The sequence below is a fragment of the Neophocaena asiaeorientalis genome, unplaced genomic scaffold (assembly GCF_003031525.2).
Source record: "Neophocaena asiaeorientalis asiaeorientalis breed wild unplaced genomic scaffold, Neophocaena_asiaeorientalis_V1.1 scaffold21, whole genome shotgun sequence".
NCBI lineage: Eukaryota > Metazoa > Chordata > Mammalia > Artiodactyla > Phocoenidae > Neophocaena > Neophocaena asiaeorientalis.
In genome coordinates, this window is record NW_020174053.1 from 2,009,600 (window position 1) to 2,021,567 (window position 11,968).

General features: G+C 44.0%; 1 protein-coding gene and 1 pseudogene across 3 annotated transcripts in view; both read left to right on the plus strand.

Moving 5' to 3' along the window:
• DIXDC1 (DIX domain containing 1) overlaps positions 1–11,968 on the plus strand; it is a 64,436-nt gene that overhangs the window by 18,500 nt on the left and 33,968 nt on the right. For 2 of the 3 annotated variants that reach the window (XM_024754257.1, XM_024754259.1), the window contains exons 2-5: positions 1,302–1,431; positions 7,090–7,215; positions 9,120–9,378; positions 10,275–10,382. In XM_024754257.1, the coding sequence (XP_024610025.1) occupies positions 1,302–1,431; positions 7,090–7,215; positions 9,120–9,378; positions 10,275–10,382 (623 nt within the window). The remainder of the gene's footprint in view (positions 1–1,301; positions 1,432–7,089; positions 7,216–9,119; positions 9,379–10,274; positions 10,383–11,968) is intronic. The other variant, XM_024754258.1, reaches the window with a different exon arrangement.
• On the plus strand, positions 3,956–5,094 carry LOC112405736 (Krueppel-like factor 17; annotated as a pseudogene).

The window sequence follows — 11,968 nt, forward strand, 5'->3', positions numbered from 1 at the left end:
AGCCAAAAATAAAATAAGTAAATTTATTTTAAAAAGCATATAAAACATCAAAAATAGTGTTTAGTTCATGGTAGGTACTCAGTAAATATCAGATTCCTCCCCCCACCTCCTGCTGATCATTGCACTTCCTATAGTTTGTCCGTAACTGATAGATTATTGCCTTAGCACTACCTTCCAAAGGACTTTATTTATTCCCACAAATCGACATAGAGAAAGAAAATAGTGAAGATTTCATTTAAGCCCAGGAAGCAGCCAGTGAGTAATTTCCAACATCATTTCATTAAGGAAGTACTTGGGGCTTAGAAATCAACTGTACTTTAACCAAATTATAGTTTAATACTGTTAGCCTTTGAACTTAATTTTTAGGTTCAGGGTCTTGGGCTTCTACAGAAATCAGACAGAACTGCTGCCTGTACTGACATTGTTCATGTGCTATTTTGATATTTAGCGCCCATCTTCAGAGCAGATAATCAGAATAAACACCTGAATGCAAGCTGTGTTTAAAATGGAATATGTAAGGTTGTCTAAGTGTTGGGATGAGTTATGTGTCCAACCTGAATCTGACGGGTTTCTGATGGTACTGGGCCATAGCTTTGTCTGAAAATAAATGAAAGCTCCCTCCATCTGCAGCCCCAGTCTTCAGGAACACTGCTCGTCATAGCCTTTCTTTTTCTTTCTTTGTGCAGGTTTCAGGTAACTAGATCTTCTTTGACAATATAAAGCATGGATTAAAACTAGCTCCGTAGCAATCCCAGGATTATAGGCTCAGGAGAATAAGCCTTGGATTGGGTTCAGTTAAGTCTCATTGTAAAGAAATCAGCCATGGGAGAGGCATTTCTGAGCTTGGTTTCTGTTGATTCCTGGTTCCCCAAGATCAATTCTTAGGAGTGTCACAGTTCATTGTGCATACAGGACATGAGTGATTGTTCCTGAGAAGCATAATGGGTTGCTGGCAGCAGTGGTTACACTTGAAAACTGGCTGTGGTTCTGGCCCAGCCTTTATCCCTGGTTAACAGAGCAAAACTCAAGGAAAGCAGGAGTCATAGTCACTGAAACACTCACCTGCGTACCTGTGTCCACACTGCCACCCAAGTCAGAGGTTAGCTTACCCCTGGAGACTAGCATAAAACTAGAGAATTTTAGAACATACTCCATGTCTGACCATCTTTCTTTCTTTCCTTAAAACCTCCTCCTCCCTCTGGATATAGATTGCCCAATCTCGAATGCTGCCTTAGAGGGTGCAGGGTAGAGGTTAAGAGTAATATGCAACTATTCCCTTATTTCCACCTTTCATTTTCCAGCAACAGCTGCAGGCATATGTGGCCTGGGTGAACGCACAGCTGAAGAAGAGGCCAACAGTGAAGCCTGTGCAGGACCTGCGACAGGATCTCCGGGATGGGGTGATCCTGGCATATCTCATCGAGATTGTAGGTCAGTTGGCCCTGGACTCCAATGTTAGCGTAAACCAGAACATGGTCTCTTTTATCCTCCATATGCCCTTCAGAGCAGATTGCTCCTTCTTTAAAATAAATGGAAATGGGACTTCCCTGGTAGTCCAGTGGTTAAGAGTCTGTGCTTCCACTGCACGAGCCACAGGTTCGATCCCCGGTTGGGGAACTAAGATCCTGCATACTGCAGCCAAAAAAAAATTTTTTTAATAAATGAATAAAATAAATGGAAATGGAAGTAGAGAAGATTTAAGATACTCGCCGAAGGTTACTTTATTTATTTATCGTCAGTAGACACTGTGTTCCAGGTGCCCTGTTAAGCTTTGGGAATGTGATGATGAGCACAGTCTAGGCTCTCAAGAGTCTCCCAATCTATTTGGAAAGACTGGAAAGTGAAGTCACTTCCATTAATGTACTTCGTATTCTCGTGGGGCAAGTACAGATAGGAGCACATGGGGGACACCCAACCCAGTGTTAGGGGTTGAGGGATGGCTTGCCAGAAGATTTGATGTCTAGACTGAGGCTGGAAAAGGAAGCGGTAGCCAGGCAAAAAGAAGGTGTGTTAGCAGCCAAAGGACCCCTCTATGGTATTCACTACCATGATGCTTCCCAAGAGACCTTGCTTTCTTGAAGCCCTGGAGTTGTTGCCGGTCATTCTTATTAGATGGTATCATAACCTTATTTCCATAGCATTTGTCTGTAGCTCTGTTATTATTTCTCTCACCAAAAGGTAATTATTTACTCTCTATTTCTCCTGTATAGACTGAGCTCTTTAAGAGCAGGTACAGTATAATTTTTTTTCTGTTTCTACAACCCCTAACCAAGTGCCAGACACATAGTAGGTACTCAAATGTTCATTGTCATGTAAGTCAGCTGACCTTGCTTAGAGTCTTTGAGGGATGTGGGTTTGCAAGTGGTATGTAAGAAGTCAGGTTTGCAACAAGCAGCCTGTCCATGAATACCTCATTCAGACAGCTCATGGATCCATTAGAGTATTCACTTATGGATATAATAACCATGGTAATAGTAATAGCAGCTGCTATTCATTAAACACTATCTCATTTAATTTCATTTGATCATCAACCTTTGAGAAACATAATAGCCCCATTTTCAGGAAACAAACTTAAAAGAGAATTTATAAAAATAAGTAAATTCATTGAGTACTTTATATATTATATATATATGTATATGTATATATCAAGCATTGTGCTAAGCATGCTACTTTGATGGACTTATGATATAGATATGATGTAAGTACTATTTCACCCATTTTATAGGAGTTAGAAAGGTTAAGCAACTTTACAACGTCACATAACTGTAAGTGGCAAAGCAGAGATACAAACCTAGATCTGCTTTAATTCCAAAGCTCATTTTAAAATGAGCTCATTTAATTCTTCTTTCATTTGAATAGATTATACTGGAAATATAATCAGTTAGAAAATCCAGACAACACAAGAGGATATAAAGTCGAAAGCCATTTTTCCACCTCTGTCCCCCTGCCAGCTACCTGCTCTTTCTGGAGGCAACCAGTGTTAGCAGTTTCTTGCTTTTTTTTCCCCAGAGATATTCTATGCATATACCAGCAATATGAATATGTATTCTTGTTTACCCCAAGCGCAGGTTCTTAAATGCTGCGTTCTGTTGTGACTTGGCTATATAGAAAAATTCACAGAATTCACTGCCTTATTTCCCATTCTTTCTTTAGCCAGCCTTCACTGGGCTTTTGATCCCACTACTCCCCCGAAACTGCTCTCCTCAAGGTCACAACCTCTGCCTTGTCAAATCCAGTGGCCAGGCCTCAGTCCTCGCTGTATTCAACTTAGCAGAACCTGACACAGTGGATCACTCCCTCCTCCTCCAAACACCTTCTCCCCTTGGACTCCAGGACCCTGTGGTTTCGAGTTTTCCTCCTTCCTCACTGGCCTCTCCTGTTAGCTTTGCTGGCTTTCTCCTCCTTCCTGACCTCTAAATGTTGAGGTTCTCCTTAGAGGCTTAGACCTTAGTCCTTATATATTCTCTATCCCTAAGTGAGCTCTTCCCAAATTTGTATCTTTAGCCCTAAGCTTTTCATTGAGTTCTAGACATGAATATCAACTTCCTGTTCAACATCTCTGCTTGGATGTCTAAAATGCAGCTCTCGGGAATTCCCTGGCGGTCCAGTGGTTAGGACTCGGTGCTTTCACTGATGAGGGCCTGGGTTCAATCTCTGGTTGGGCCAAAAGAAAAAACTGCAGCTCTCTTCATGTGTCATAATCAGAGTTTTTCCTTCTCCCCGCTGATCCCTCTATCCTCCGAGATTCTTCATCTAACACATCACAGTACCATTCACCCAGCTGTTAAAGCAGAACATTTAGAAGTTGTCTTTTATTATTCTCTTTTCCTCATATACCATATCCAGTCCTTCACATGTGCTGTGTGCTTTATATTAAAAATGTACCCAGGAGCTTTGCTCAGGTGTGGGTCTGGACCCTTGCGTAGTCTCAACGTGCAACTGATCCCGGGTTAAGATGGAGCAGGGAGCCAAGGGCCTGAGCTGGTGGCATGTGGCTCTGCACCAGTTCACAGAGGAGACTGAGAAGTCAATGTCCATCTTGGACGTGTCTTCATCTCCTGGAAGCAGTGGAGTGCACACCTCTTGGAACCAAGGCCCATCACGTTTTCAACATGTCCCTCAGTGCACAGAGCTGGAGAGGATCCCCTTGGTCTCTGCTGAGGCACCCAGGCAGAATGCCAGTGGAATGGGACCACAGTTCAGTATGTTGCTGCCTGACCACGGTGTGAGCCCCCAAGTGACTTTCATTCCTTCCCAGATGATTTACTCAGGGAATGTCTCCTTCCCAGCCAGGAATGATGATTTTCCAGGGGCCCCAAGCAATGCCCTTAGGAGAGCCCAGTGTTCCAGGGGCCTCGACCTTTGGTGGGAATCTAAGAATGCCCCCAATGGGCCGCCAGTCTCACCTGCCAGTGGAATCCCAATGATGTCCCACATCAGAATGCGAACAATGCCTTATTCTGGCTTCCCAACAGTAACTTCTAACAGAGACTCTTTAACACGTAAAACATTATTGTATACAACCGTGCCTTCCACTGAGGCCCAGGCAATGCTCCCCTCTTTGGCTCAGATGTTGCAGTCTAGAAGCCCCACAACTTAGGGATGCCCCCAGCTGGATCCCATTATTGCTGGCTTTGGAATCCCAGGGCTCTTTTGTGAGCCAGCCAGTCTCCCAGGAAGACCCCTTCCTACCTAAGTAGTCTTTACCTGCTCCACGGAGAGCAGAGCAGTATTCCGGGGCCCAAGAAAGGGCTCCCAGGAGGAGATTCAAGGCCTTAACCGCTGCAACTGAGAGAACTGGAAAAAGCTAAGGGCTCCCACCTCATGAGTCACCAGCACAAACACACAGGTGAAAGGCCCTGTAAATGCATGTGGGAAACCTGTACTTGGTCCTTCTTCCGATCTGATGAACTTGGAAGACATACTCGGATACACGCCAAATACCGACCACATAAATGTGACCAGTGCAGCTGACAATTCATGAGATCTGACCATCTCAGGCAGCACCAAAGGGCTCATATGCGGGTGCCAACATCCCCAGACCCACTGGCTGACAGTGGACGTATGGCTGGTTCTCCTGCTCCTGGTCTTTAGGTCAATCTACTCTTCCCCTCATTTTGACCTTTCCGCCCAGATCCTGCCTGCCTCTGACCAGCTAGTCTCTTTGGTAGGTGTAGGCTTTGATGAAGACAGAAAGATTATGAGGCAGTGTTGAAGCCCATGTGAGCTCTGGATCTAGTCAGAGCTCAAAAACTGTCTTGGATGTCCTTACATCTCTGGGGCCACCTACTTTTGTGCCAAGTTCAGCCACATGGGAAGATGGAGCAAAGTAGAGATTGGGAGCTTTATAAAAAGCTCTTTATCTTACATCATTCCCAGCTTGAAACCCTTTAGCGACTCTCCTTTGCCTGCTGCTTAAAATCCAACTTCCTTATCTTGGTCTTTGACAGTTTCCAGAGCCAGTTTCCAGAGCCAAGACTATGTTCAAATCCTGAATTTACCACTTACTAGCTATGTGACCTTGGGAAAGGTCTTTGATCATTATGCCAGGTTCCCTCTTCTGGTAAAAGAAAAACACTGTTGGACTGTCATGAACACATCTTATGTACAAAACCAGATTCTCTCCGGCACTCACCAGCCGCATACCCAGAGTTTGTCTCCTCCCATCATTTCCAGACTTGGATGGAATGACCCCACAGGACATGGGATCTGGTATCTCAAGTAGCCACTAGCAACCCAGGAATGTGGAAGAGTTAGTGCTCCTGGGATAACATTTGACTAATGGGAGATGGGAGAAATCCAGGTGATAAATTCCCTCTTCTTCCCTCCCTTCCCGGAACTGGTGCCAGATACCATTTCTCCCACTGGGGAGACCTCCCAAGTAGCCAGTGGACACAGCTTTTGTGCCTCTTCGAGGCTTGTCATGAAGCAGACTCAACCCGCTATCACTTGGCATTACCTCCTGTTCTTCCTTGTGTTGAGTTCCTTTTCTTACTCTCAGTGCCCTGTAATCACCCATATAAACATCGGTACTTTAAAAAATTAATTAATTAATTAAAAATTAAAATAAAAACGTACCCAGTATCTGACTTCTCACCTCTCAGCTTCTTCCCAAACCATCATTATCTCTTGCTTGATTGTTTTCACTTCCCTTTTAACTAATCTCCCTATTTCCTCTTCACATAATCTGTGTCCACACAGAGTCAACTTTTAAAAACATAAATCAGATCATGTAACTCCCTTACCTCAAACCCTCTGTTGGCTGTCCATTACACATAGGATAAAATTCAAGGTCTTTGCTCTTTTCCTCTGGTCCCTAAAGCTCCACATGGCCTGGCCTTGCTCACCTCTTCACCTTACCCTAGGACTTGACTCCTTGCTCCCTCCACTCCAGCCCTATGGTCTTGTTGCTGCTCCTCAGATAAGCTGAGCTCATTCCCACCTTGGGGCTGGGATCTGTGCATTCTCAGCCTGGAATGCTTCCTCCGCAAATCTTAACCTCTCTTGCTTTATTCAAGCCTCTGCCCAAATGTGTTATCAGAGAGACCGTGATCACTCTTCTTTGTCTTTCCTCATAGTACTTATCACTACCTGAAATTATATTGAAGATGTATTTGTTACCTTGGTCATCTGTCATCCCTACAGATATAAACTCTATGATGGAAGAAAAGACGAAGTCCTGGTCATTGCTGTTTCTCTGGTGCTTAGAATAGGGCCTTGGCACACGGTGAATATTTGTTGAATGAATATTCATGAATATTTGTTGAATGAATATTCATGAATATTTGTTGAATGAATATTCATGAATATTTGTTGAATGAATATTCATGAATATTTGTTGAATGAAAAAATGTATGCACAGCAACTTCACAGGCCCCTGGGAATAAATTTGAAAATTTGAAGGCCCTGCAAAAGACTTTCATTTTCCTATTCCCCATCCAAATTACAAACACCAAGGCCTCACTCACTTGCACATTTATAGATAATCTTAGTGTTTACATCAAATATTCTCTTTCTCTGTGTCTGGCTACTATGAAACTGTGATAGTACTGCTCCCCATAACTTCAAATATTTTCTTTGTCCTAACAGCAGGAGAAAAGCTGAGTGGTGTACAGCTGAGTCCCAGTAACCAGCAGGAGATGAAAAATAATGTGGAGAAAGTGTTACAGTTTGTAGCCTCCAAAAAGATTCGTATGCACCAGACTTCAGCTAAAGGTCAGTGCTTCATCCTGTCCGTGGTGGGTGCGTACACTCATCTTTACCTGGTGATTGTCACCCTCAGAAGAACTATCTGTTATGTAGCTGAGGGTTCCGAGTAGACTCGAGTAGGGTTAGGCCCACGACCTCGTATCATTTTTCCATAAAGAAAGTTATCCTCTTGGGACAGAGCGAGTATCAAAATCCAAGTGCTTTGGAAACCTGGGTGAAGATAGAAGTTCTCTATTCATTTTAACTGAGTAAAGTTTTGCTTGAGTGTGTCTAGGAAGATTAACAGAAAAGAAATTATAAAATTGTGATATGAATTTTAGAATGTCTTGTTTAAGCTATCAAAAATGAAGATAGATTATGTTTTTTGAGTTTTTTGAGTCACATGGCCAGAAGAGGACACCTCTCAATCCAGTTTGAGCCCAGGCTTCAGGGAAGAAATGGGGTAGGTGTCCTCAGAAGGCACAGGTTCCCAGGTCCTCTCACTGCTTCTGTAGAACTGATTATAATCTGGCTCTGTTTCAGCTTCAGTTTCTGGGCCTGATTGCCTGTGGCTCTAATGAGAATGGGGGGCAGGAGGGAGCCCTCCTTTCGTGTGTTATTAGTGTTCTCTGTGTTGGGCTCATTCATGCGGGGCAGATACTGACCATTGAGAGTGCCTGTAGAAGGTATCAATCAATCCTTTTGGAAGCCTTGCATATTTAAAAGGCTATGAAACTAAAACATAGAATTTTACCTATTTCCTTATGTTAACCAGACCTATTATATTTTTTTCTGCCTGCATTTCTCTTTTTTTTCTAGGACAAAATTTAGAATGCCATAATATCTCAGATCTGGTCCCCATGAGGAGTGGGCTTGGGGATCTGGCCCATTAAAGTCGGCTATTTTGAGGGAACACTGCCGTTCAGGACATCATTGTCATTTACCTGGAGAAGTGCAACAGCTTCCTAATTAGTCCCACTGCATCCATTTCTGTCCCCCTCCCCTCTCCTCTCCACACCGCAGCCAGAATGATCTTTCTAAGAGTGTATATGCTCATGCCATTCCTCTGCATCTGAGGGCCCTTAGGAGAAAATCCAGAGTCCTTCCTCTGGCTCACCATGCCCTTTCTGACCTCACCTCCTGTTCATCCTCCTCCATCTTTCACCCTCTCCCCCTGAACTCTGAGCTCTGGCTATGCTGAGCTGCTTTCTGTTCCTCTTCCACAGCGTGTGCCATAGAAATATAACGTGAGTCTCATACATGACTTGAATGTGTCTAATAGCCATGGTTAAAAAAAAAAAGAAAACGAAATGGTTAAAAATAATTTTAATAATATATTTTACTTAACCCAACATATCCAAAATATTATCAGCTCAACATATGATCAATGTAAAAAACTATTACTGAGACATTTTACATTCTATTTTTTGTACTAAGTCTCATGAGATTTTTCATTCTGTTTCTGTGTGTGTGCTAGGATAGTACTAGCACGTTTCAGTTCAGACTACAGCTACCTTTTAAGTGCTCAATAGCCACATGTGGCTAGTGGCTTCCATACTGGAGGGCGCAGTTCGGGTGTGTCGTGCTGTCTCACCTCTAGACCTTCATGCCTGCTGTTCCCTCTTCTTGGAATACTCTTTTCCTTCCCTTCCCTCATCTGATAAACCATTATTGGTCAGTCACGTCTCAGTTTAGAACTCACTTCCTCAGGGAATCCCTCCCAGAGCCCTCTAGACCATACAAGATGCTTCTTCTCTGAGCTCCCAGAGAATCCTGTACTTCTCCTCTCATACGTTATTGTACGTTATTGTAATTGCTTTCAAATACTCTGTCTCCCTGTTGAACACAGAGAGCTTGATTGCCTTGCTTACCTGCTCACTAGCAAATACGTAGTAACTGAATGAGTCCTCAGCTCTCTGCCTCTCTCTTAGGACCTCTCGGTCTCTTCCGATCCTCAGATATCGTGGAAGGCAACCTGAAGTCTATCATGAGGCTGGTCCTGGCCTTGGCAGCTCATTTCAAACCGGGCTCCAGCAGGACAGTGAACCAAGGACAGGACGCCAGAGCCCCTCTGCAGAGTCACCAGCCACACTGTGCCACTGCTGTGGCCCAGGGAGCAGCTGCCGCCCTAGCTGATGTGTGTCACGACATGTCACGGTCAGGGCGGGATGTCTTTCGATACAGACAGAGGTAAGGATGGAAATCTGGGGATGGGAACTCAACCCACTCTGATATTTCTTCCCTTAAATGATATAGTGCAGTAAAGGGAAATACCACGTAAACAGCCCACATTACAGAAAAGAGCATGGAGTGGAGGTTGGAGAGGGTGCTCCAAAAGAGAAAAAAGGCCCTCTCTTTTAGAGATGTTTATTTTGCCCTTAGTAGAAAGTAAAGGAATCGTATATGTAATTTTTTGCTTTGGTGTGCAGAGTTTTGTTTTATTTTATTTTTTTAAATATTCATGTATTTATTTATTTGGCTGCATCTGGTCTTAGTTGCGGCATGCGGGATCTTTTAGTTGTGGCGCGCGGACTCTTGGTCGCAGCCCGCAGGCTTCTCTCTAGTTGTGGCATGCAGGCTCTAGAGCGCATGGACTTAGTTGCCTTGCGGCATGTGTGATCTTAGTTCCCTGACAAGGGATCGAACCCATGTCCCCTGCCTTGGAAGGCGGATTCTTAACCACTGGACCACCAGGGAAGTCCCCAGAGTTTTAAATATATGCCTTTGGCACAGTGTGTTTTCTGCACTGGGAGATATATGTGGCAGCAACATCCCGATTCATCCCTGAGTCTCCCCCTGGAGTGTATCCTAAAGGGCGGGCTGCCCTAGAGAGTCATGGCAGGAAACGCTTTGTGGGTTGTGCGTCTGCTGAGAGGGAACACGACTCTGAGGTGTTGCAGAGATTGGTGAAATTACTGTTTTTTTGTATCTACCTTTCTTACTAGGTTTCAAGTGTCCTTAAGGCAGGGGCTTTGCCTTATTCATCTTTTTTTCCCATAGTGCTCCCAAAGTGGTGTCTATCAGTACTTGTTGGGTTGACCTGAAGGACTGACACCTTCTCCTTTGCTGGTGCCCTCTGCCTTTAGGAACAGCAGCGTGGATGAGGAGATTGGGAATCCATGCTGGAGCGTGCGAGCCCTGGTGCAGCAGTATGAAGGGCAGCAAAGGTCCCCGTCCGAGTCCAGCTGCTCCAGGTAACTGTGGCCTCAGATTCTTCACCACTACAGTCCTCCCTAAGAGCTGAACTGTGAGGATTCTCAGGGTTGTCAGCTTCAGGTAGTAATGCAACAGGCAATAAGGCACTGAAGCCCTTTCTCTTTCCCTCAGTTTATGTTTGGCTTTAAAGGGGTAGCCCTCAGCACGGTCTGTGGTTTTGTGCTGACAGGAGGGTAGGCTGGGATGCGTGTGAATTTCCCACATACCAGTGCCAGTGCTTCGCTGTGTCCACGTGGGGGCATGACTGGGACCTGCTAGGGCCCAGCCCCGTGGTTCTGATATTTGCATATCAGCTGCCAAGTGTTTGTGAGAGCCAGTTCCATTGCACTGCCTTTGTGCCTGAGTCTGACTCTTAAGTTATGGCCTGAGAAGGCTGTATAAAGCTCATAGCAAGAGAAAATGAGCAGAGTTGTCTTACAGCCTTTAGAATGTTCCCACCTTTCATTTACAGGGCTGGGAATTGTGGCCGATTAGTACATTTGAGTGGGCTAACAATGTGTGCGACTCTAGCTGAAAAATGTTGTCTATATCCCTTAGAGCCAAATGCAGAGACCAAAACAGGACACAGTGCTCTAATAAAAGCCTGATCAATGCCAAGTATAGTGGCAGAAAAAGATTATTTTCCTGGCTCGTGTAAATCATGCTCCTATAAACACATCCCCAGGTCGTTAGCTTATTTACTAACTTCATTTCATTGCAGAATCATATTTAATTTATGCTCTTATAACCTTTTCTCTCTTACCTCAACCCAGGATTAGTCTGTTCTAGTTAAGCCTAATTGTTCTTTGTCTAATATGTATGTATTTTATGTGTTTGTTTCCTTCCTCCTATTTCTTTTCCTAATAAAATTCCATCTTAGTTTGATGGACCATTTTCTAATTTGCTGAGGTCACATGGAATTCTTTCCATCATTTTAATATACTGGTAACCTTGCTCGACTTTAATTTTCACATTTAATAGTTGTGTTTTTTTATTTTTAAAATTCACATGACGGTAAATTAGCCATTATCATTTTACAGTGTACAATTCAGCGCTACGTAGTACCTTCATTAATATTGTGCAACCGTCACTTCTATCCAGTCCAAAGAGATTTTCATCACCCCAGAAAGAAACCTTGTACCCATTAAGCAATAGATGTGGTTTTACAGAGAATCTAAACCATTCCTTCCTTGCTTGCTGCTTGGACTATCACTTGGTACAGAATCAAAGGATATTTCATTGTATAATGAGATCTGTTGCTTCCTGCATGGCTTCAGACCTTTTACTTTTCTGTGCCTGATAGTGCTTGCCAGAGTTAGAGAAAAAAAGAGTCTGGATTTTTTTCCTGAGAGCACCTGCTTTCCTCCTGTCTGGCAGAACTCAGACTGGGAGCAGGGGTATGAGACCGTGTGAATTAGGGGCCATTGGAAATCAGGCTCCAGTGGGTCGACAGTGACAGTTTTCTAGGCGAGGGGTCAGAGAATAGTTTGCTTTCCTCTTTCTCTCCTTCCTGATTTGGTCGTTTTCTTCTAAGCCAACCTCTCACTCACCTCTTTGGGACGCTCAGGCAGCACGCTGGAACCAA